The sequence below is a fragment of the Diabrotica virgifera genome, chromosome 7, assembly GCF_917563875.1.
Source record: "Diabrotica virgifera virgifera chromosome 7, PGI_DIABVI_V3a".
Classification (NCBI taxonomy): domain Eukaryota; kingdom Metazoa; phylum Arthropoda; class Insecta; order Coleoptera; family Chrysomelidae; genus Diabrotica; species Diabrotica virgifera.
This window is the reverse complement of record NC_065449.1, coordinates 134,576,771-134,602,619: the sequence shown is the minus strand read 5'-3', so window position 1 is coordinate 134,602,619 and position 25,849 is coordinate 134,576,771. Positions and strand designations below refer to the sequence as shown.

Below are 25,849 nucleotides of genomic sequence, written 5' to 3'. Positions count from 1 at the left end.
AATCGAACAATAGGTTTTATTAAATTCGAAACTTCAAAAATGACCAAATTTTTAGTGGATCGATTTTTTTTGCATGAGTGTAGTTTTAAGCATGTTTTACACTAAAGCCTCATGTTAGCATCTCGAAAGTTGAATGCCATCTTGTAGGCACATCTAGTTCTGGCATAGTCATCTTACAATTTATGGCCTCGCAAGCAATGTTAAGTTTAAGTTGCATGTGCCCTGAGTTTTTGATTTTTTTTACAAGATATTTAATTTTACTTACAGGACAGTTAAAATCTAAAATAGTAGCATTTATAGCATTTTCTACTTCGATCTCATCCTCCAAATAATAAAAATCCTTTCGAAGCTTAGAATATGTGCGAAACATACAAAATGCTTATTGTAAGCATGCAACTACACATCAATTTTGGGTTCGTCAGGAAACCAATGCAGATCAGGAACTCTCCCCAGTGGCAGGGAGGGCCGTGCTAGCACGCAACGCAATAAAAGTTCGCCGTGGAATCACCCGACCGGGTAATCAAGAAATTTCAAGATCTTGAGCCAAGACAAGATATAAAATGTCCAGAAAACGTCAAGACAAGAACTTGTTGTCAAGACAAGAATTCTTGTCTTGTCGACCCCTATCCGTGAATCATTGGCCTTAGATCATAGGAATATATAAAATTTAATCTTCATTCGTTTATTAAACCACCAATAAAAATTTATTTTGTTTTAGAAATACCCTAAAGATTACCCATCCTTCACAATTAAAATTTACAACGGAAGGAGATCTGATAGAAATAGGTATGTCAAAGCCGGAGATGCGCAGACTTAGAAAATATTATGAGAAACACTTTCCTCATAACTATCTTTCAAAATTTAAGAAATTGTTAACCCATAGGAAACAAGAGAACGCTGTTAATGACGCGTCTCTCCTGGGTAGTACTGATTCTTTAACTCTTTCTAAAGCACCTAGAGTTTCTAGCAAACATATTATACCTTCTTCAAGTATCACAATTAATAAGGAACTGGGAATGGGAGAATTCGGAGTTGTTCAACAGGGAGTTTGGTGCAATGAAGGTGAACGAATACAGGTAAGACATAAAATTTAAATAATTCTTGTATATATCTACCATCTCTTTATTAGCATTTATCGTTGAACAACGTGAAGCTCAACATCTAATTAGGCAATTTTCTGTTCTAAGTGAAAAACTAAACTTCTCCGCGAACCGGTTTGAACTAGCCTCAATTTAAAACAACATGTGTTTTAAACTATCAAATAGATTTTCTATTTTCGGCTTTGCTTTTTCTCTTTGAGACAAACGACCCCCTGAACGGCCTATTATGTTTATCACTATCCACTATTGTTATTATATTATTTATTCATACTTAACTATTAATTTACATGTAAGAATTTTTTGTATGAATCGACAGCTTTTCTAATTGTACGAATATAATCTGTGGAACCCCAGGCTGAAAAATTCTACACCAAACAAGAACTTATTGAGCTCTCGAGAACTTGTAGCGAGCTTTAAGCTCGCTACACATTATGCATGATTCGCGATTCGTGATCGTGATGCGCGATGCGTGGTTCGTCGTAGTTCGTAGTAATTCGTGAATTACCTCGCTACACACTATGCATGATTCGTGATACGCGATGCGTGAGTCGTCCAGTTCGTTGTAGTTCATAGTAATTTAGTAAAAATGTATTTGGTGTTTATATTTTTTTGAAAAATCCTTTGTAAAAGGTATAAAGATTTTTATTAAAATCCCTTTAAGGGATTTGAGAACGTTTTCGATTTTCTTAAAAAATCATTATCAGTATTAAAAAATAAACATGTTGAATGCTAGCTGAGCCACCAAGAAATACGAGGGTGAGAACCCTTTAAATGATATATTTATAGTTATGTTATCATCATTACCTTGGTGCTACAGCCCTTAGAGGATCTCGACCTTCTCAAGCTTTCTACGCCATTCTGTTCTGTCCCTTGCTTGCATTTTCCAGTTGCCGACTCCGATCTTCTCGGCATCTTGTGTTAGCCCGTCCATCCACATCAGCTTTGGTCTACCCCGTCTTCTCATTCCCACGGACTGCGCTGTTAGAATATTTTTTATCATGTTTTATAGTTATGTTATAAATGCATATTTGCTTGAAATTCCATTGGATGGAAAAATTTATAGGAATTATGCTCGTAGGTAATGACGTTCTCATAACGTGGAATATAAAGTGAGTTGTTTTGTCTCTACATGACAGCAGTTAGATGACAACTGATTGTTGCGGCAACTGATTGTTACGATGTGAAGGGATTTTAATAAAAAAATTTATACCTTTTACAAAGGATTTTTCAATAAAAATTTTAAATTCAAAAGATCTTTCCACATTTTCATTTCATTTCCATGAAATCTCATTTTTTAATCTCACCCAATAAAAATTTTTAATATTTTTGAATTGAATCCCATTCTTCAAGATATTTCAAGTAGTTTAATGGGACTTTTCGTCCTTCCAACCTAGTGATGTCTTTTCGAATAATTAAAGGAAAGTAATCGTTATCAATTATTCTCTCTCGTAAGTATTGATTTCATTTTTAACCCTTCTGTAATTGAAATTTTTGCAACTTTTTTCACAGCAATGTGAAATAATGTAGCTTGGTGTATGAACTGTAGCCAAATTTGTGCTAAGCCATTTTCAAAAAAGAGCTGCAATATACTTGGACAGTTCTTTAAATATTTTCTACAGCTGGCAAAAGAGCCTGTTTTGCTGTCACCAAGAATTCTTTTATATTCGATTTCTGCGCTTTCACAAAAATCCTTCAACCTTTTAACACGCACAGTATATTATTTTCAACATCAACTGGAAGCAGGTACGTCAGGTGCTGTTTGAAAAGTATTATGTAGAATGTGCGCCGCACAACCTACTCCAATATTGTTTTGGTTCAAATGTTCGTCAAGTTTCGAAAAAACATTATTGATGCCTCTCCTAGCTGTTCCACCAAAATTTGCGATAGTTTTACCCGCACAATAAGCAATAATTTTATTGTTCAAATTATTATTTTTTAAAATAGTACTCATTGAGTCAAGAATTTATTTTTGAAGTTTGATCCGGCAGTGAAACAAAATCTAACAATTGTCGGAAATTTTTTTAAATCTTTGTGGTTGGGGAGCATCAGAATATAAATGGTGAAAACGCCCATTTCACGATAAGGCACCATATCGTGAAAACGAATATGGTGAAAAAACTTCGGTTTCGGTTTCGGTGAAACTGCTTCGGTTTTTGTCCTTGCATATCCAAATTTTTTGTCGTCGGGGCCACTTTGTTACGTTCCAAATTTGAAGTAGGAAGTCCCACCTCTATTTTCAATAATTTAAACAATTCTTGACACGTTAAATCGGTTGCATATTTTAATTATAATTGACATTATAATCAAGGTGGTGAAAATGAAACCTTAGTAATTTTTACATAGGGGTAATGCCTATCAAATTTTTCTGAAGTTAAGGGAAAATGTCCACTTTTGCGAAGAAACTAATTTAGATCGTTCTTCCTAGAGATATCTTGGAATATTTAGGATCACAAAATTTAAATGTTTGAATTTCGGTATTATTCGGTGACCTCCCTGTGTCAAGTTTGTCAAACGTTCCAGAACACAACGGAGAAAACGTGATTTTGGGTTGGACCGTGGTACCGAAAAGTTAGTGCTAGTTTAAAAAAAAACGGCATTTTGTTTTTTTGCTGCTGTTCCATGTGGAATCTGGTCTAGTACAAACTGTGTGGATGTTCAAGGGGATTTGCCGCCTTCGTGGAAGGATTTTTAGGAATATCCACAATTTCGCTAAAAAAAGCGGATTTACTGCGTGCACGTGTCTACCCGGAGTCGCATTTAAATCAAGAAATTAGCCTTGAATCACGAGTCCAATTTGGAATATTTTAAACCCCTAACCTGGCTAAAAAGGGTGAGTGTTAGAACATTTCGTTTTTTTTTAATTAATTAAAAAGTTGTAGTTTTTTTTTATCCCATCTCTAGAAGAAAGCTATTCATATTTTCATAAGTTGCCATACATTCAAAGTTGTTGCAAGGTTTTTTTTACTTTTACAAGTTTTTCTAAATTATTGCCAAAAGGCAGATAAACAAATTGTTAAAATCAATATCTTTATTTCCAAATAATTATTTTAATCATGTATGGTAATTAGTGTTTTCTTGCTTCAGGGTTCTTTTTTGCTCCTGTCAGGCTGTAATTTCCAACTTGTTCAACATTTTAATACAAGTCTATGTACACCGGTACATCGTGTTTTTGGAGTCACTATCTACTTAAGTCGCTATCTATTTGCATGAAAATTCGAGGTATGGATCGATATTTATTCTTGACGGAAGATTTAGAGCCGTCTATTTTTGTTATGGGATACCTATATAGTTTTTTATTACATTATTGGCGGATTTTTTTGTCATTTTAAAATTTATACATAATTTAGAAAGTACTTAAAGATTAATTGTGGTTTATTATGTTTAATAGTTACACATACTAGTTTAATATTTACACTTACTGTATTTTTGTAAACTGCCTCTAAGGGGGGTTAAACGTTGGAAATAGATTCACTTTCTTTGTTTATATTATTGTCTGCGCACGCACTTGAGCTCTCGTGGTGTCCTATTTGGCTTAATTATTTTTTTTTGTTGGTATTGAACCACACACCCCTTAGCGTCCGGTACTTTTGATAAGTCTTACCTTTTACGGTGCAATTAAATAGAAATAACATATGCATTTTTGTTAGGCAAGTAGAAGCCGCATTTTTATATTATTTTTTTATTAAACCTATGGTAAAGTTAAATAAAATAATTGTAATATGTAATTGTTTTCAAATATCTGGAGAATATATTTATTAAAATTGAATAATTGCTAATCTCAGACAATTTCATTTATCTTTTTTTTATTTATTCAGGTTGTATACTATACTTAGTATTTTGGTAGTAAACCCATTGGTAAGTTGGTGGTTTATTAAATAGTAACGTAGGGAAGGCTGTGGGCCAATTTACCTGGCGCCCCTTATATAACTTCAGATTATTTTTATTTTGTGGACCGCACGACCATCTCCACTGTTTTGTCTAGCCGCGAGCATTCCCAGACTGTCACCGTATAGTAATTTTCTCTCGGGGTGTACGTCTGATTTATATGTGGTACATTTTGTTACTTTTTTTATATAGATTCGGTTCTGTACGCCACATTATTTTGGCGCCCAACGTGGGGCCTAATTAATTAACGTTTTTGTCAGCCTCTTGTATTTGGCCTTTATTTATTGACTTTAGTTATAGTCGAGTTTCATTGTTATTGGCCTGAGTCACATTTGTTTTTTTTTTGTTTTGAGATTCAGCTGTCATTTTGACATATTTTATAAACTTTGATTTATTTACTTTACCACTGGCTTTGCGCTGAGTAGTAGTCTTAGAACTTCGTGTTTAGTGGAAGTGTATGCAGATAAGTGCTTACTAGTTTTTTTGTGTAACATAAAGTTGGAAGAAGCCGAAAACGGAACTTAAAAAAAATACTTTGAAGTGCTATTGTGGAACTTAGAAGAACTTTTGGATATTTGGACTTTGAAATATTTCTACTTCAGTTGGAGTTCAAATTTATTTTTTTACAGCAGTTGGACTTCGAAGTTCTACATTGTGGTTTAACTTACTTGTGTTAGTGAACACAAATTTTTTTTGAGATTGTATTGTGACTTGTAACTTGTTCTGGAACAATGAAATTTTGAAAATCTTTTGTGAAAAGGCGACTATTTTTTGATTTTTATTTTGCTCCCATTAATAAAGTAAACTGTACCTGTGTTTTAATATTTTTACTGATATCTTGTTTTTATTTAAATAATTGCTCCTTTTGGTTGATACATTTTTTTTTGAATTTTGAACTTTTGCAAGATGGTGCGAAAACTTGTACCCAACTACTTAAGGAAAGAGGAACGAATATGAACTCAAAATTCGTGGAGTATCTACTGGCACTGTTGAGTCTATGAGGTCTAGTCTGTCTGATGCACTTAGTCGTGAGGCAGCAAATGAAAGCTTTAGATATCCTGAGCACCCATTCACCTTTGTACAGGACAAAACGGTAATCCAGGCTAAACTTGCGGAGCTGACTACGGCTGTTGGAAAGTTTGCCGGACCTCCTACTTGTGCTGAGTCCTTGAGATTGCGGACACAGATTAACCATGTCTTGGGGAGGATCGATCTTATGGTATTACCAACAGGTGATGATGCCGACGCAGCCCAGGTTGTTAAGTCAGACTTTTTGACTGAGATTTTGAAGTTGTCACAAGATTTACATGATAAGCAGCATCCAACCGGATCTGGCTCGGTACCAGCAGCGCTCGATGTGATTTCGGTCTTGAATCAGTCTTTTCAGGCAGGAGTAGGACAAGCTCATGCTTCTTCTCCTGGAGCGGTGCCACAGGCTGTTAATCCTGTTCTTTCAGGGTCTGTCTCAAGTTCTTCTTCAGGGATGATACTTCCTCATAAGTGGGGAATAGAAAGGTTTTCAGGTTCTGCTAGGGGTATGTCGATTTCTGCATTTTTTGAGATGGTGAATGAATTGAGTCTCGCTCGTCACGTACCAGATAGTATACTTTTGGAATCAGGTATAGATTTATTTTCGGATAAAGTCTATCAGTTTTATAAAGATGTTCGTCTACGTGTAGGGAGTTAAGCTGAATTAGTTGAAGAGTTCCGTAGGGAGTACCTGTCAGCTCACCATAGTGAAGCGCTTTTTGAAGAGCTTCGGAGGAGAAGAAGCGAGAGAGAGGAGAAGTCAGCATTCGTCTGAGACTATAGGAGTCTACTTAGCAATAATGAATAGTTGCTTTAATCGCTTGCGTTGTCATGTTCCAGAGGAAGTTAAATTGTCAATAGTTATTAGGAATTTGCACCCGTTCTATCAGGATAGATTACGTGATCCGTTGCCATCTACGTTGGAGGAACTTCGTGTTCTATGTCGCAGTATGGAGGAGAGACGTGATTGTATTAGGAACTATGTTGAACCGAATAGTAGGAAAATGAATACTTTGGAAAATAACCTAGCTTATATCAGTGTGGATGCTGAAAGTTGTAGCAGTGTTGGTGAGGGTCCTGTTGCTTCATCCGAATCGGAGTCCTCTAGAGGAAGGTTTAGGACTTTAGTCTGTTATCGTTGTAATCAGCCAGGTCACAAGGCAGTAGGGTGTCTAATGAAGAAGGAGGCTGTTCACTGTTTTAAGTGTAAGAAAGAAGAGTTTACAGTCAGAACTTGTCCTTCGTGTAACTCGGGAAACGGACGGAAGCGCACCTAACTGGTCGAAGAGGTGTTGCCGACGTTGACTCGACCAACCTACGTCCTATTTTAGATTTTATTTTACATCATTCAGAAGGAGATGAACGTCCATATTTGATAGTTATAGTCTTAGGAAAGGAAATTTTGGGATTATTGGATTCTGGTGCTTCAAAGACCATTGTAGGAAGAACTGGTTGGAAATTTTTACAAAACTTGGGTTTAGAGTCGGATACTTCGAAGAAGACCGTTTGTAGAGTAGCGAATGGTCAGATGTGTGAAGCGTTGGGAGAATGTTTAGTACCTTTCATGGTTAGAGATCGACTGCGTGTCTTGCCAGTATTAGTTATTCTGATTTTAGGATCTGATTTTTGGCGAGTTATGGGTATCGTTCCTTACTTGAGGCATAACAAATGGTATTTTTCGGACGGTCCCGCGATGGTAGGTGCAGTGGATCATCTCCGAGGTCAAACTATTTTGACGCATGCAGAGAAGTCGCGATTGGATGAAATTATTAATAGAAGTCGTGAACTAATGGGCACTTCTCTTGGTTGTACAGATGTCACTGAGCATGTGATTGTTTGCAAATCTGCACCCATAAAACAACGTTACTACCCTGTATCCCCAGTAATCCAGAGCCATATTGATAAGGAACTAGAAGATATGTTGGCAAAAGGAGTAGTGGAACGATCGAATAGTGCTTGGTCGTCGCCAATTCTATTGGTGAAGAAAAAGGTTCCAGAAGGTGAAGCACCAAAATGGAGGTTCTGCATAGACTATCGAAAGCTTAATGCCGTAACAGAGAGGGATGGCTACCCATTACCGTACACCTCTAATATCTTGAATAAATTAAAGAACGCGCATTATCTTTCCACCATAGACATTAAGTCGGCGTATTGGCAGGTACCTGTTGCTAAGGCTTCCAGGCCTTATACTGCTTTTACGGTTCCTGGACGAGGTCTTTTTCAGTTTTGTAGGATGCCTTTTGGATTACATAATGCCCCGGCTACATGGCAGAGGTTGATAGATCGTGTCCTCGATCCGGAGTTGGAACCCTATGTCTTTACTTACTTGGATGACGTGGTTATCGTGACAGAGTCTTCTGAAGAACATGTAAGGATCTTAGAGGAAGTGTTTAGACGCTTGAGAGAAGCTAAGTTAACCGTTAGCTGGGATAAATGTCAATTTTGTAGACCGGAACTAAAGTATTTGGGTCATGTGGTAGATAGGAATGGACTACATGTTGATGGTGATAAGGTCAAGGCTATGCTACGCATCCCATCACCCACATCTGTTAAGGAAGTCCGTAGCATCATAGGCACATTTTCCTGGTATCGAAGGTTTATTCCTTCCTTTGCGACACTACTAGCTCCAATTACAGCGATATTGAAGAAAGGAAGAAAATTCAATTGGACCCCGGATTGTGAAGAATCTTTTCAGAGAATAAAAGAATGTCTAGTTTCCGCCGCGATACTTAATTGTTCTGACTACAATTTGCCTTTTGTTGTCCAATGTGATACCTCAGGATATGGAGTGGGTGCCGTGTTATTGCAACCAGGCCCGGATGGTGACAAAGTAATTAGTTTCCTGAGCAGATCATTAACGCGTCAAGAGAGAAATTTTTCCACCACGGAACGGGAATGTTTAGCTGTGTTATGGGCAGTCGAAAAACTGCGTCCTTACCTGGAGGGTGTGCCGTTTACGGTCGTGACTGATCACGCATCCCTTGTATGGCTCCAAAATTTGAAGGATCCTACTGGAAGATTAGCTCGATGGGCGGTAAGGTTGCAACAATATGACTTTAAGATTGTGCATCGTAAAGGAAAAGAACATGTTGTCCCGGATTTGTTATCTCGGTCAGTTGCTGTGCTTGATATGGTTGAAGAGGTTGTACCGCCTCCTAGTGGTGACAGTTGGTATGATAATCTTTGTAGAATAATCGAGTCTAATCCCTTGAAGTATCCTCAGTGGAGAATGTCTGGTGGCAAGCTGTATAAATATATCCGTCCCAGTCATGGATTTTTGGTCGAGGAAGTGGACAATTGGAAGGAGGTCGTTCCTAAGGGTCAGCGATTGGAAGTGCTGAAGTTGTGTCATGATAGCCCTTTAGCAGGTCATATGGGGATCCTGAAAAATTATAAGCGTATTAACGAGAAGTATTTTTGGCCGAAATTGCGGAGTGATGTGTCTCGTTACGTTGGACGTTGCTCACTTTGTGCCATGCATAGTTTTCCTCGTATTTGGAGTTCCACGTCTGTTACTATGTGATAATGGTGTCCAGCATACTTCGGGTATTTTCAAGAAATTTATGGAAACCTATGGTGTCTCAGTTCCTTATAATGCGTTGTATCATCCATAGTGCAATCCATCTGAACGATATAACCGAACCCTTAAGACAATGATGGCAACTTATATAGCTGATAACCATAGGAAGTGGGATGAAAATTTGGCCAAACTAGCATGTGCTACCCGCACTGCATACCACGAGTCGACTGGTCAAGATCCCTACTTCAAAAATTTCGGTCGGAAGATGGTAGTGGATGGACGAGATTTTTCCCGGAAGGACAAACTCGGAGACCCGGAAGACGAAGTAACTAGAGTGAGATATGACCGATCACGTGGACTCCAGGAGTTGTTTGCTGATGTTAGAAAACGTTTAGATAAAGCTTCGGCTAAGTGTGAGAAGACTTATAATCTACGGAGACGTCCAGAGGAATTTCAGCCCCATCAGTTAGTGTGGCGGAGAAATTTTGTGTTGTCAGATGCCGCTAATTATTTCACGAAAAAGTTAGCTCCTAGATGGGTAGGACCTTACTTCGTGAAGAAGAAAGTTTCCACCTTAACATATAGTTTAGAGGATGAAAATGGCAAGGATCAAGGTATTTGGAATGTTAAGGATTTAAGGGTTAGTAACCCGACCGATGATCCCGATAGGATTTAGATCGGAGTAGAACGGACTAGCAAAAGTTTTGTCTGGTCTAAGTAGACTTATAGAGTTAGTGTTCTGAAATAGGTTGTATTTTTTTTGTTGTGTCCGTGAAGGATGACTAAGTATTGGCTGTGATCGGTTGTTTGAATGTATTTGGTTGGTCAACCGTTTCGTTTTTTTTTTTTTAGGTGTTAGGTAGCCAATACGAAGTTGTAGGGTAGTGGTAGCCGTAATTTCTTTTGATTTATGGGTTTGAATGTCATTTAGGTTTGGTCAGAAATATGTTGTCTTCGAGACTATGGCGTTGGGATTTGTTTGGATGTTAGTAAGCCATTCTATTAAATTAGGATTTTCTCGAAGCCACATAATTATGTTTTATTTTGGTGAATCTTGTTTGATACTAGCTTAGCTTTTGGATGACTCACTAAATTTCGTTGTATACGGATTTAAATTCTGAAAGACCTATTTCATTTTTATCTTAATGAACAATTGGGATTAGACTACTGTTTCGATAGATGTTTCTCGCAGTATCAGTAAGAGTGGAATGGTGGAGAATTTCTTATGGACTCATGTTAGTACGAGGTGAAGTGAAGTATTAGCGATGACCCAGAGCTAAGATGACGCGAATAAGGGTAATAGCCAGTAACCGACCTAAACAGTGTTGTCAGATTGACGTTGGAATTTGAAACTGTTCTACTTGATCCCATACGATGAGAGATGACTGTTGTGTGGAAGTGGAGTAAGTGTTGTAAGTAAGTTGCTCTGTTGTGCTTGTGGTTTGAGATTGGTATGTTTTGGCTGTTCAAGTCCTTGCGCGTGGTGAGGATGGTGTGGATGATGACTGTGCTGTGGACTTCTCTTGGAGGTTAGGTAGTGTGTCGCTAGCGCGAGGAAAAATTTTCTTCGTCTAGTTTTTCCTCGTAAATTTTCCTCTGGGAAAGGGGGGTGCTGTTACGTTCCAAATTTGAAGTAGGAAGTCCCACCTCTATTTTCAATAATTTAAACAATTCTTGACATGTTAAATCGATTGCCTATTTTAATTATAATTGACATTATAATCAAGGTGGTGAAAATGAAACCTTAGTAATTTTTACATAGGGGTAATGCCTATCAAATTTTTCTGAAGTTAAGGGAAAGTGTCCACTTTTGCGAAGAAACTAATATAGATCGTTCTTTAGAGATATCTTGGAATATTTAGGATCACAAAATTTAAATGTTTGAATTTCGGTATTATTCGGTGACCTCCGTGTGTCAAGTTTGTCAAACGTTCCGGAACACAACGGAGAAAACGTGATTTTGGGTTGGACCGTGGTACCGAAAAGTTAGTGCTAGTTTAAAAAAAACGGCATTTTGTTTTTTTGCTGCTGTTCCATGTGGGATCTGGTCTAGTACAAACTGTGTGGATGTTCAAGGGGATTTGCCGCCTTCGTGGAAGGATTTTTTGGGAATATCCACAATTTCGCTAAAAAAAGCGGATTTACTGCGTGCACGTGTCTACCCGGAGTCGCATTTAAATCAAGAAATTGGCCTTTAATCACGAGTCCAATTTGGAATATTTTAAACCCCTAACCTGGCTAAAAAGGGTGAGTGTTAGAACATTTCGTTTTTTTTTAAGTAATTAAAAAGTTGTAGTTTTTTTTATCCCATCTCTAGAAGAAAGCTATTCATATTTTCATAAGTTGCCATACATTCAAAGTTGTTGCTTGTTCAACATTTTAATACAAGTCTATGTACACCGGTACATCGTGTTTTTGGAGTCACTATCTACTTAAGTCGCAGTTGATATACGAATGGTACTTTCAGATTGGAGGCACACTGTCCTATAACTAGGAAGTAACGCGGTGAAGTATATCTATTTGCATGAAAATTCGAGGTATGGATCGATATTTATTCTTGACGGAAGATTGAGAGCCGTCTATTTTTGTTATGGGATACCTATATAGTTTTTTATTACATTATTGGCGGATTTTTTTGTCATTTTAAAATTTATACATAATTTAGAAAGTACTTAAAGATTAATTGTGGTTTATTATGTTTAATAGTTACACATACTAGTTTAATATTTACACTTACTGTATTTTTGTAAACTGCGTCTAAGGGGGGTTAAACGTTGGAAATAGATTCACTTTCTTTGTTTATATTATTGTCTGCGCACGCACTTGAGCTCTCGTGGTGTCCTATTTGACTTAATTATTTTTTTTGTTGGTATTGAACCACACACCCCTTAGCGTCCGGTACTTTTGTTTTGATCATTTGCGACGTATAATTCGTTAATCTGAAACTTTGATTATGGCATGGAAATCAAATAGTCCTTTCGCTAATGCTAGCAGTGTTTGCTAGCACTTCGAAAAAATTGTTCCATCTTAAACGAAGAAGAGGCTTCATTAAAAAATTATTTTGTACCTCTTTGTCGCTAGATGTTTAGTAATATCGTTTTTTCACCATATGAGACCGAACATTCAGCATTGCATTTATTACACCGTACCATAAAACACCACCGAGTAAATCTTAACTCGGTACATTGTCTAATTTAGTTTACTCTGTGAATTGTATGTGTTTTTATGTACTTTTTATTTCTTTATATACACCATAATACTTAATAAATAATAGGTAATATATTCTGACAGTACATTTAAAATAAGAAATTTTCTAAAAAGCGGAACATTTTTAAAAAGCTGCGAAACGCGTGACATTCCACTAAAAAACGGGACTGTCCCGCCAAAATCTGAACGTGTGGTCATTTTAAATTATTAACGTAGCCGATGGACGCATTAACTGTGCACACATCCCGAATTTCGGCGAATAACCGATTTGTGTTGATGCACAGCCTTTGATATTCGTTAATTTACCGCTCACAAGAGCGAATTACTGTGCACACAGGAATCAGGTTGTTTACGAATCGATTTTTAACGCAAAAGATCCTACACACTATTCGTGCACTGACCGCGAATCGCGTATCACGAATCGCGAATCACGCAACGAACAAGACCCTACACACTATGCGTGCACTGCCCGCGAATGGCGAATTGCGCATCGCGAATCGTCCATAATCTGTAGCGAGCTTAGATGGCTACATCAGCGCTTTATCAATTTTTTTTCGAAAGCTCTGCGGACTTTAAACGGTGCGGCAATAGTGCGTCGGCAGTACAACAGTGACAGGGACAGTATACCATCAAAAACGAGGTAACAATCAGTCAAGTTCGATTTTTTTGTTATAGATAATCTCATCATTCTTTTTGCCTTATCCCTATGCGGGGTCGGCTTCCCTAATTGCATTTCTCCACACAATTCTATCTTGGGTCATATCAATGTTAATCCCCTTTACCAACATGTCCTGCCTTATCGTCTCCCCCCAGGTCTTCTTTGGTCTTCCTCTCCTACTCCTTCCAGGAATCTGCACTTCAGCTATTCTTCGTATTGGGTGATTAACGTCTCGACGTTGAACATGACCAAACCATCTTAACCTATGCTCTCTCATTTTGGCATCAATTGGTGCCACACCTAGACTTCCCCTAATATACTCATTTCTAATTTTATCCTTCTTTGTCACTCCACTCATCCATCTAAGCATTCTCATTTCCGCCACATGCATTCGTTGTTCCTCGTTCTTTTTCACTGCCCAACATTCAGTTCCGTGCATCATAGCCGGTCTTATGGCTGTTTTATAGAATTTTCCCTTCAGTTTCATTGGAATTTTTCTGTCACATAGCACACCACTCGCTTCTTTCCACTTCATCCATCCAGCCCTAATTCTACTGCATGCATCTCCATCTATTTCTCCATTACTCTGTAATACCGATCCTAGGTACTTAAAACTATGGCTTTTCACAATCATTTCACCATCCAAAGATACCATTTTATTTGTAGTAACTCCATCTTTAAATGAACATTCCAAATACTCTGTTTTTGTCCTACTAAGTTTTAAACCTTTTTCCTCCAGAGCTTATCTCCACTGTTCCAGTTTTTGTTCTAAGTCTCTTTCACTATTTCCTATTAACACTACATCATCAGCATACATTAGGCACCATGGAATACTACCCTGTAGTTTCGCTGTTATCTGGTCCAAAACTAATGAGAATAAATAAGGACTAAGCACCGATCCTTGGTGCAATCCTACTTTCACCTGAAATTTATCAGTCTCTCCCACACCTGTCCTAACGCTAGTCGTTACTCCCTCATACATATCTCTCACAATCTTTACATATTCGCCAGGGACTCCTTTCTTATTGAGTGCCCACCACAGAATCTCTCGAGGAACTCGATCTTTCTCAAGATCAATGAGTACCATATGAGCGTTGGTCTTTTTATTCCTGTATTTTTCCATCAGTTGCCTTACAATGAAAATTGCATCTGTTGTTGATCTGCCCTGCATAAAGCCAAATTGATTATCGGATATTTCGGTTTCTTCACGTATCCGTCTATCAATTATTCTCTCCCATATTTTCATGGTGTGGCTAAGTAGTTTTATAGCCCTGTAGTTTGTGCTTTGTTGTATGTCTCCCTTGTTTTTGTAGATAGGTACTAATATACTGCTTCTCCATTCGTCTGGCATTTGTCCAACTTCCATAATTCTATTAAATAGACCTGCTAGCTAACTTATTCCTGTCTCTCCCAATGCTCTCCATACTTCCTCAGGAATATCATCTGGTCCGACTGCTTTTCCTTTCTTTATTTTTTGAAGCGCTTGAGCCACTTCCTCGTTTGTTATTCTGGTAACCATTGCTGTTACTGTCTCCGTTAACTCCACAGGCTGTCTGTCAAATTCTTCATTTAATAAACTGTCAAAATACTTTCTCCATCTCTTTTTGACATCCTTTTCGTGAATTAGTATTTTATTATTTTCATCTCGGATACATCTAATCTGATTAAAATCTCTTGCTTTCTTTGCTCTCTGTTTGGCTATTTTATATATCTTTGCTTCGCCTTCCCTGGTATCAAGTTGATCGTATAAGTTTGAATACGCTTCTGCTTTAGCTTTTGCTACTGCTACTTTCGCTTCCTTTTTGGCGACTATATAGTTTTGAAGATCTATGTCCGATCTGGTTTCTTACCACTTTTTATATAATTTTCCCTTCTCTTTTATTTTTCCTGGTACTTCATTTGACCACCACCAAGTCTCTTTATCCTCGAACTTCTTTCCTGACGTTTTCCCAAGTATTTCAATAGCCGTCTCTCTAATAATATTGGCCGTTTTTCTCCAAATTGTGTTAGGGCTTCCTTTCATGTTCCAACATATTTTTTCTACTATTCTTTCCCTGAATAGACCTTCCTTCTCATCTTTTAGCATCCACCACTTGATTTTTTGTGGTCCTCTCCGATATTTTTGTTTAGTTTCGCTTTTTACTTCGATATCCAGAACAAGCAGCTTATGTTGTTGACTTACTGTCTCACTAACTATTACCTTGCAGTCCTTGCATTCACGTATGTCTTCTTTCCTTATCATGAAGTAGTCTATTTGGGATTGATGTTGTCCACTTTTGTAGGTAATAAGTTGAGTTTCTCTCTTTTTAAAGAATGTGTTAACAATCGCCATATCCAATGATGTTGCTAATTCTAGCATGTCATCTCCAGCTTCATTTCTAGTTCCAAAACCTAATCCCCCATGTATTGTTTCATATCCTGTCTTGGCTTGGCCCACATGTGCATTGAAATCACCTCCTATTATAACTTTCTCCTCTGCTGGAATATCACTCAGTACGTCTCCTAATTGGTCATAGAAAGCTCTTCTTTCATTCTCACCCAGACCTGTTTGAGGAGCATACACACACACAACATTCAATACCTCTTTGTTATAGATAATCTATTTTTAGTAATTCCAATGTGATAAAAAATATCGGCATGGGATAAAAAAGTTTATTTGAAGAAAGTGTATTTTTTGTTCTTCTTAATGGCGGTACCGACTCGTTTTTGTAATACAGTACAACCTGCCATATCCGGACCTGTCATATCCGGACCTCCCCATATCCGGAGGGTTCTGCGCCTCATACCCCGGAGTAATGATTTTTGACTAATTTTTTAATGAATTTGCCGAAAATTATGTCAACTAACATAAATAGCTGTATAAACATTAAACTCAAATTTTAACTATTTATGGGAAATAAGCCACAATATTATTAAAAAATGATTTTTATTAACGTTTCGACGCCCATATTGGCAATATCATTTTAAAGTCTTCTACTTTAAAATGTATCATATGTATCTGAATTGCCGATATAAATGAGTCAAATTAAATAAATTATTAGAAGAATTTTTTTACTAAGCAACAACATTTTTGTTTATGTTAATAGTATTTTGTATTTTGACAACGGCACCCGATTTGGGCGTCGAAACGTTAATAAAAATCATTTTTTAATAATATTGTGGCTTATTTCCCATAAATAGTTAAAATTGTAAAAATGCCACAAGAAAATAGCTTCAGAACAACATTAAACTCAAAACCAAATATGTATGATATTTCTAAAACTGTGATTTTATGGACATCGTGGACATTTGAATTTGCTCTTCTGAAAAATATCGAAAGTGGACATATCAGCTTTTGGCAAACGGCCACTCTATTAAAATCCGTCTTGTCGTTTTTTTTTCGGAGGTTCAGTGATTTATTGGTTCGACTATTGAAAAACAACACATATCCATTTTTCTCAAATCGACTTTATGTATTCTTCTCATAGAATAGTAGTTTCTTTATCCATCTGACACATTCAGTTGTGTAAAAATCTCAGGTGTCCGGAATTAAACTACATATGCCGGATTTATACTCAGCTATTGCCACTGCTGCTGCCGTTGACGGAAATATTGCCCGAAATATGATATCGACGCGAGTGAGGTGTTTACATCAGTTCCTAGCCAATGTTCTCACAACTCATTACCGAACGACTCACAAGAAAGGAATGTGACAACAGCATCGTCTTGCTCCCTTACTCACTTGCCGCTTTGCCGGCGGCAAGTGCGAGAGAGAGTAGCTGAATGTGAATACCTACTCGTATTCGCGCTGCTTCTCTTTTGACTTCCGCCACAAAAACCGACTCTTTGGGTATGTAGGTGCAATGGCAATAGCATGACGAGCAGCAGCGCGAGTGAGCTATTTACACATTCACGCTGCCCACTTCCCTGCACAATTCCCTGTCCAAGAGGACTGAGTATAAATGCGGTAATAGAACGTTGGGATAGTATTAGAAAAACAACAGATGTCGGGGAAGTTTTTCTTGATTTGCCAAAATTTTAATTTTTTGAAAAGTGTTGTTTTTCAAATAAACACTTTAATTGTAAATTACCAAATAAAAGAAGATTGCACACACATTAACTTTTACCCTACTACTACTTGTAAGCATTATAAAAAGTTCTTGTAAATTTTCAAAATAAAAAAATATAATTAAAAAATTGTCCGCCTAATTGGTCTTTACCAAAGCCATTGAATTAAAAAAACTCAACTTTGCTCAAGTGTAGCCCATGCAGGTCAACTTAGACAAGGCGAAAACGGCGGGTTCGAAGGGAAAAATATTCCCATGAGATTTTTTTGCATAATCACATTCGTGAGACATCCCAGAATAAGCTTCAAGAAGTCGCCCACGTGAAAAGTGGGCCAATTTTTTTTAAACATTTTTTTTTTTTAATCAAATTGCAGAAATCAATATTTTTGGCCCGAACAATTTTTTCTTTAATTTTTTGGACCATTCTGGACAAAAATGATCTCTTATAATTTTTCTCTAAAGTTGATCGTTTTCGACTTTAAGCAATTTAAAATTGAAAAAAACGAAAAATGGCGATTTTCAAGGCTTAATAACTTGGTTAAAAGTTATTACTATGAAAGTCAATATATGTCTAAATCAAAGTTTAAAGCCCCCCCTACAAGATCCTGAAGAAATTTTTGTCATTGTTTTATTACTAAGCTGTTATTTTAAGTAATAATAATAAGCACCATGCACGTGTGCGTCGTCTGTAAATACTGAGTGCGAGAGAGAAGCCATTCCAGCAGTCCAATTGTGCATCTTACTCGCACTCACATTTACAACCGCGCCAATACGATCTAACCGCTCATTGTCAAATTAAAAATAACAGCTTAGTAGTAAATTAATGACACAGATTTTTTCAGGATCGTGTAGCGGAGACTTTAAACTTTGATTTAGTCACTTTCTGACTTTCATAATAATAATTTTTAACCGAGTCATTAAGTCTTAAAAATGGCCATTTTCGCGTTTTTCAAATTTTAAATTGCTTATAACTCGAAAAAGACCAACTTTAGAGAAAAATTATAAGATACCTTTTTTGTCCAGAATGGTCCAAAAAAACTAAAAACAATTAGTCAGGGCAAAAGATATTGATTTTTGCAATTTGAATAAAAAAAAAATTGTTAAAAAAAAATTGGCCCACTTTTCACGTGGGCGACTTCTTGAACCTTATTCTGGGATGTCTCACGAATGTGATTATGCAAAAATATCTCATGGGAATATTTTTCCCAACGAACCCGCCGTTTCCGCCTTGTCTAACTAGGTATTGTTTAAAGTAAGGAATGACATAATCAAATGTTTCGAATAGGGATGTTCACTAATTTTTAAATATAGTTAAGTTCAATAGATTATAAAGTATATAAAAACGTAACAATCATAAATCTGTTTAAAAATGTATATTTTTTAAGATAAATGAGTTCATAATGTTGATTTTCTTGATTTTCTTCAAATTTTGGTGAAATGCTATTTAAATGCATTAAATGAATATTTTTGATGAATTTAAACGCAGAATAAAATATTCCATTATTACTGAGGGCCGAAAATCCAATAAACAAAAAGTTTTTTGAATGAAATATTTGAAATTAAAAATCACACTAATTTTTTTTTTCTTTTTTTTTACCCCTGTAACTTACTAAAATAACCATTCCACTACTCTGTGGTTGATTTATTTTTTTACAAGCTGACAATAAATCAGACACTATTGTTACATCTACAGTAGGTGGGTTATGCGAATCAGTTTTTTAAAACCTTCCATTTTATTTATTTGTACCACCCAAAATATGTCCTTAGAAACAGTCTATCCACTTTAAACTAAACAAATTCACTATAAAACTCCACTTTAGCCCTGATAAAACAAGAAAAGAACAAAATAAAATGAACTAACGTCAAACAGGTATAGAATAACACTGTGGATGTGGCGCACGCTGGAGTATTGGCACCGTGCAAGTTCGGAAATGCGACGCTTGGTTTCATAGCTCGGCAACATTTTTCACACTTTTAATTATATTGGCCAATCATATTGGTCCTGGTTACTGGACAGTTGTCAAGGCCATAGCCCCAAAAAATTATTCTTCTTCATTGACAGTAGATATGAAATATACGTCAGTTTAACAATTTCAATTGACAATGAATTATTTAAGAAAGTTGCAAGATTTCTCCGCTATTCGCACACGATGGTTTCTCGTATCCCCTCCAAGTACTTGCACATGGCGAATAAGACTAGTGACGCCAGAAGCGTTTTCTAGCATTTAAAATAATGCTAGATTTCTAATGAAGTTTTTTTATAGACAGGCTTTTTTAATTTTCTGTATATTTTAGACAATTATTCCTAGGGTGTTTCTTAATCGTATTACATGTTTAAAATGACTTTAATTTTTTGTGAACATCCCTATTGTGTTGACTATCAGTCGTATGATTGGAAATGGTACTTCGTCTATGGACTCTCGAGTTTTGATGATAAAAACTGTTTCCTCCACAGATCATAGCATCTTTACACTAGAATGTCAGTTATTGAAAAACGGAATTCGTAAAAGCGTAACTCGGAGGGTTATGGAGCACCAGGTGTTGGGCGTCTCTCCCTGAGAATCCGAATCCCAAACGAAGAAATACGTCATAGAACAAAAACAACAGACGCTGTCGAAAGAATCGCGTCGTTAAAGTGGAACTGAGCAGGACACGTCGCCAGATTATCAGACAACTGATGGACAAAACGTATTGTCGAGTGGAGGCCACGACAAGAAGCACTACGGAGCAGAGGTTGCCCACCAACCAGATGAAACCGACGCCGACGATCTGAAGCGTGTTAGTAATTGGACGCATGCCGCACAAGACAGACAGATGGAACGATCTGAGGGAGACCTATGTCCAGCAATGGGCGCGTACAGGTTGATGATGATGATTCGTAAAAGCTCGTCTTTTGCAAGTTGCAGCTGATGATGCCAATAGTTTGAAATACTTTATGTGTGTTTGTGTGTGTGTGTGTGTGTGTGTGTGTGTGTGTGTGTGTGTGTGTGTGTGTGTGTGTGTGTGTGTGTGTGTGTGTGTGTGTGTGTGTGTGTGTGTGTGTGTGTGTGTGTGTGTGTGTGTGTGTGTGTGTGTGTGTGTGTGTGTGTGTGTGTGTGTGTGTGTGTGTGTGTGTGTGTGTGTGTGTGTGTGTGTGTGTGTGTGTGTGTGTGTGTGTGTGTGTGTGTGTGTGTGTGTGTGTGTGTGTGTGTGTGTGTGTGTGTGTGTGTGTGTGTGTGTGTGTGTGTGTGTGTGTGTGTGTGTGTGTGTGTGTGTGTGTGTGTGTGTGTGTGTGTGTGTGTGTGTGTGTGTGTGTGTGTGTGTGTGTGTGTGTGTGTGTGTGTGTGTGTGTGTGTGTGTGTGTGTGTGTGTGTGTGTGTGTGTGTGTGTGTGTGTGTGTGTGTGTGTGTGTGTGTGTGTGTGTGTGTGTGTGTGTGTGTGTGTGTGTGTGTGTGTGTGTGTGTGTGTGTGTGTGTGTGTGTGTGTGTGTGTGTGTGTGTGTGTGTGTGTGTGTGTGTGTGTGTGTGTGTGTGTGTGTGTGTGTGTGTGTGTGTGTGTGTGTGTGTGTGTGTGTGTGTGTGTGTGTGTGTGTGTGTGTGTGTGTGTGTGTGTGTGTGTGTGTGTGTGTGTGTGTGTGTGTGTGTGTGTGTGTGTGTGTGTGTGTGTGTGTGTGTGTGTGTGTGTGTGTGTGTGTGTGTGTGTGTGTGTGTGTGTGTGTGTGTGTGTGTGTGTGTGTGTGTGTGTGTGTGTGTGTGTGTGTGTGTGTGTGTGTGTGTGTGTGTGTGTGTGTGTGTGTGTGTGTGTGTGTGTGTGTGTGTGTGTGTGTGTGTGTGTGTGTGTGTGTGTGTGTGTGTGTGTGTGTGTGTGTGTGTGTGTGTGTGTGTGTGTGTGTGTGTGTGTGTGTGTGTGTGTGTGTGTGTGTGTGTGTGTGTGTGTGTGTGTGTGTGTGTGTGTGTGTGTGTGTGTGTGTGTGTGTGTGTGTGTGTGTGTGTGTGTGTGTGTGTGTGTGTGTGTGTGTGTGTGTGTGTGTGTGTGTGTGTGTGTGTGTGTGTGTGTGTGTGTGTGTGTGTGTGTGTGTGTGTGTGTGTGTGTGTGTGTGTGTGTGTGTGTGTGTGTGTGTGTGTGTGTGTGTGTGTGTGTGTGTGTGTGTGTGTGTGTGTGTGTGTGTGTGTGTGTGTGTGTGTGTGTGTGTGTGTGTGTGTGTGTGTGTGTGTGTGTGTGTGTGTGTGTGTGTGTGTGTGTGTGTGTGTGTGTGTGTGTGTGTGTGTGTGTGTGTGTGTGTGTGTGTGTGTGTGTGTGTGTGTGTGTGTGTGTGTGTGTGTATATGGTTTTTAAATATGTACATTAAGAGAATCGGTACGTATTTTCGGCTGCAATGCTATTCAAATGGGGATTTATTTTTTTCAAATCCTGAGAAAACTAATAAGTGTTTTTGAAAAATTTAAACGCAGAATGAAAGATTACGTTATTAGCGAGGGCCGAAAGTCCCTGAGAACTTCTATAATTTTATTTTAATAAGTTACAGGGGTGAAAAACTAAGAGAAAATTTAGTGTGATTTTTAATTTCAAATATATCATTTAAAATAAACTTTTTATTTATTCTAAGGGACTTTCGGCCCTCGGTAATAATTTAGTCTTTCATTCTGCGTTTAAATTTTTCAAAAATATTTATTGGTTTTTTCAGGATTCGAAAAAAATTAACACAATGGCGTGATAATATTTTCCAAATCTATCTTTGTCTTACAACACACTCAGCCGAATATAATATTGTCAGCATATATTGTCAGTCAGACACTGACAATCAGTGACAATTTTAAATATTTGACAATACATCGGGAATATGTTGAGTTATTGATTAAATATTATTGATAAATAATTGATTTAAGACGTGAACTTAATTAAAAGTTATTTATTGTGTATTATTTGTGGAAGATCCAAGCAGAGAATACATCAGGATAATATATTCTGTGATCCAAGTATTTTGTTGTTAAAGATGTTCAAAATTGTAAGCGTTCCATAACAATATAGTATTATTAAAAAATCACTTTAACACTTTTCCTCTTTTCTCGATTGAGTATTAGTCTTTGTTGTATAAATAAATTATTACAATCACTGAATACATAGTTAGTGAAAAAATTATCACATTTATTAACGGAATTAATAATTTGCAATTATAAAAATAACAGTTATCCAAGAACATTCAAAACCCATCTCTTTAAATTAATGATGACATTTTCAAGTAGAATGACATTCTAGTAATGTTTACATATCTATACCAGTGTGAATTTTACTACACGTAATTTGCCGTGTAAAGACAGAAAAAGTAGGGATACACGTAAAATATTTGCGAATTATGTACCCATAGCCTTAAAAGGACTCCGCACAAATCTTATGGAAAATAGGTCCCAGTGGATTTCGTTCATACTTTGGGAAAATACTCTTTGAAGCATCCTGATAAAAAGTTCTCATGGGCACAACTCAATCGTATGAAGGATTTTCAAGATATAGAGGCCCAAACTCGGAAAATTATAAGATTTAGGGGGTATTCCAATTCCGTGAGTTACTGGTTATTTGGCAACATGTAGAAGTTTGGATCAAGGAAAAGTACTAGTAGTCTAGGATTTTTTCCTGGCTATCCAATGGCGACCTTTACTTTGACGTTGACCTTCAACGGACGTCATCTTCTAGAGTTTCGAGGGTTTTCGGCATTCAATTGATATAAACAGGTTACTCGTGGGTTTTTGGGATCGCTAAACACGAATATGCCATCAGAATTGCCCTCCGGATGACATGGTGGCCAGGGTCTCTGCAAGGGACGTCATCTTCTAGAGTTTTTATGGTTTTCGGCATTTAATTGATGCAAATGAATTACTGGAGGGGTTTTTGAGGTCGCTATACACGAATATGCCACCAGAACCGACTCCCGGAGCACCTGATTTCCAAGGTCAATGAAAGGGGCTTCTGGAGTTTCGAGAGTCTTTGGTACTACATTAATGCAAACGAATTAGTTATAGGTTTTTGGGGTTGCTGAACACAAATACGTGATTAGCACAGACACAGGAGCACCTGGTGCCTAAGACAGGTTATCTTCTGGAGTTTCGGAGGAACCAAATGGATTACTCTTAGATTTTTGTGGTTGTCGAACATGCATACATACATACTACCGAACATGCACTATGGCATGCCATCTTCTGTAGTTTCCAGGGTTTTCAGCATTAAATTGATGAAAACGGATTACTCATGGCTTTTTGGGGTCGCTTACGCCAATACGCCATCAGATTCGACCCAAGTGTTTGAATAAGTGTCATATTTGGACAAAGGCCTCCCCATGAGTTCTCCATTCTTCTCTGTTTTGTGCTATTTGGTGCCAGTTTCTCCCCATTTTTGCTTTGATGTCATATAACCATCGTTTTTGTAATACGACTTGTCTAATTTGAGACGATATGACTTGGAATTTGTCTTCCTCTACTACGACTGTGCTTGCGTCGTCTCCAATGTACAATGTTTCTCGTCCACCTGTCGTTGTTTTGCCGTGCCACGTGTGCTACTTAGTTCCACTTCATTTGAGCAATTCGTCCAACTACATCTTCCACCTTCGTCCTGCTTCGCACGTCCTCATTTTGTATATTATGTTCTCTCAGAGATATTCCCAATATAGATCGTTCGATGGCCCTCGAACGTTGATTTACCCAATATCAAACCCTAATGTTCTTTTTATTTTAGATAGCGTATTGTTTCCTATCTATGGTTTATTTGAATTGGATTTTTAGATTTGAATCAATTAGATGCTAGCTAGAAATATTTATTAAACGTATCTTCCTACCAAAATTATTTCGGCGCGGGAGTGTTTTTTTTAATATTTCTTGCATTCAGTATATTTTTATTTTTCAGTTACTGTATTATTATTTAATATAGCGATGTTACAAATATTTAACTGTTATCCAAAATTATACCTTGGAAACCAGGTGCTCCGGGAGTCGGTTCTTGTGGCATATTCGTGTTTAGCGACCTCAAAAAACCCTCCAGTAATTCATTTGCATCAATTAAATGCCAAGCACCATCGAAACTCTAGAGGATGACGTCCCTAGCAGTGGCCCTGGCCACCACTTCATCCGGAGGTTAATTCTGATGGCATATTCGTGTTTTGCGATCCCAAAAACCCATGAGTAAGTTGTTTATATCAATTTAATGCCTAAAACCCTCGAAACTCTAGAAGATGACGTCCGTTGAAGGTCAAGGTCAAAGTAAAGGTCGCCATTGGATATCCAGGAAAAAATCCTAGACTACTAGTACTTTTCCTTGATCCAAACTTCTACATGTTGCCAAATAACCAGTAACTCACGGAATTGGAATACCCCGTAAATCCTATAATTTTCCGAGTTTGGGCCTCTATATCTTGAAAATTCTTCATACGATTGAGTTGTGCCCATGAGAACTTTTTATCAGGATGCTTCAAAGGGTATTTTCGCAAAGTATGAACGAAATCCACTGGGACCTATTTTCCATAAGGTTTGTGTGGGGTCCTTTGTTTCAATTCGGTCTATTAGGCAGTTAGTACTATTGTGTTATAATATTGGTATATCGGTTTCATAATCAGAGAAGGATATTCATATGAATTCACACCCCTGCTCAGATTCTATATTTTTGCTTAAAAACATACTTCTCGGAAATTCTAATTACGTTACTTGATACGCTATCTTCGTTAGTGAGCCTAATTTACAGATGAGACTATTTTATAATGAGGTCCTTACTACAGTTGTTATGTAACATACCGTTACACTATAGTATTTGTTATTTTCAGGTTGCAATAAAATGTTTATCACGGGACCGAATGCAAAGCAATATGGTGGAATTTTTAAAAGAAGCTTCGATTATGCACAACATAGATCATCCGAACATCGTTCGATTCTTTGGAGTAGTCTTACCTAATATTGATGGTAGCCTAATGTTAGTAACTGAATTAGCTCCACTTCGGTCCTTATTGGAGTGTCTTAAAGAGCCTTCATTACGATCTAGTTTTCCAGTTCTCACTCTCTGTGATTTCGCTTATCAGATCTGCGATGGAATGCAGTACCTGGAAGCAAATAGACTGATACATAGGTGAGTTAATTACAATTTTTTGTTATTACTTACTATTATATAAAATTATACATTGCGCGTCATTAAAAAGAGGCCACCTATAATTTTTTGCATTTTTTAATTTTTACGAATCATACATCCTTAATGGTCATTAGATGTTTGTGTAATGTTTAAGAATATGTTCTAAAGCAGTATGCAATAATTTCTTAAATAACAAATGAAAAAAAACTTCTTCCAAAATGATGGTTTTATTGGAAAATTAAAAAAATAATATTGTACATTTTTTCTCTTTTCTTTATAAAAATTACAATTAAGTCGTGATTATTAATACTCTGTATTACCACCT

General features: G+C 37.3%; 1 protein-coding gene across 5 annotated transcripts in view; it reads left to right on the top strand.

The window, feature by feature from the left end:
• The window catches only part of LOC126888763 (activated Cdc42 kinase-like), a 1,045,651-nt gene that overhangs the window by 135,000 nt on the left and 884,802 nt on the right, over nucleotides 1-25,849 (top strand). For all 5 annotated transcript variants that reach the window (XM_050657144.1, XM_050657145.1, XM_050657142.1 and 2 more), the window contains exons 3-4: nucleotides 719-1,076; nucleotides 25,226-25,524. In XM_050657144.1, the coding sequence (XP_050513101.1) occupies nucleotides 719-1,076; nucleotides 25,226-25,524 (657 nt within the window). The remainder of the gene's footprint in view (nucleotides 1-718; nucleotides 1,077-25,225; nucleotides 25,525-25,849) is intronic.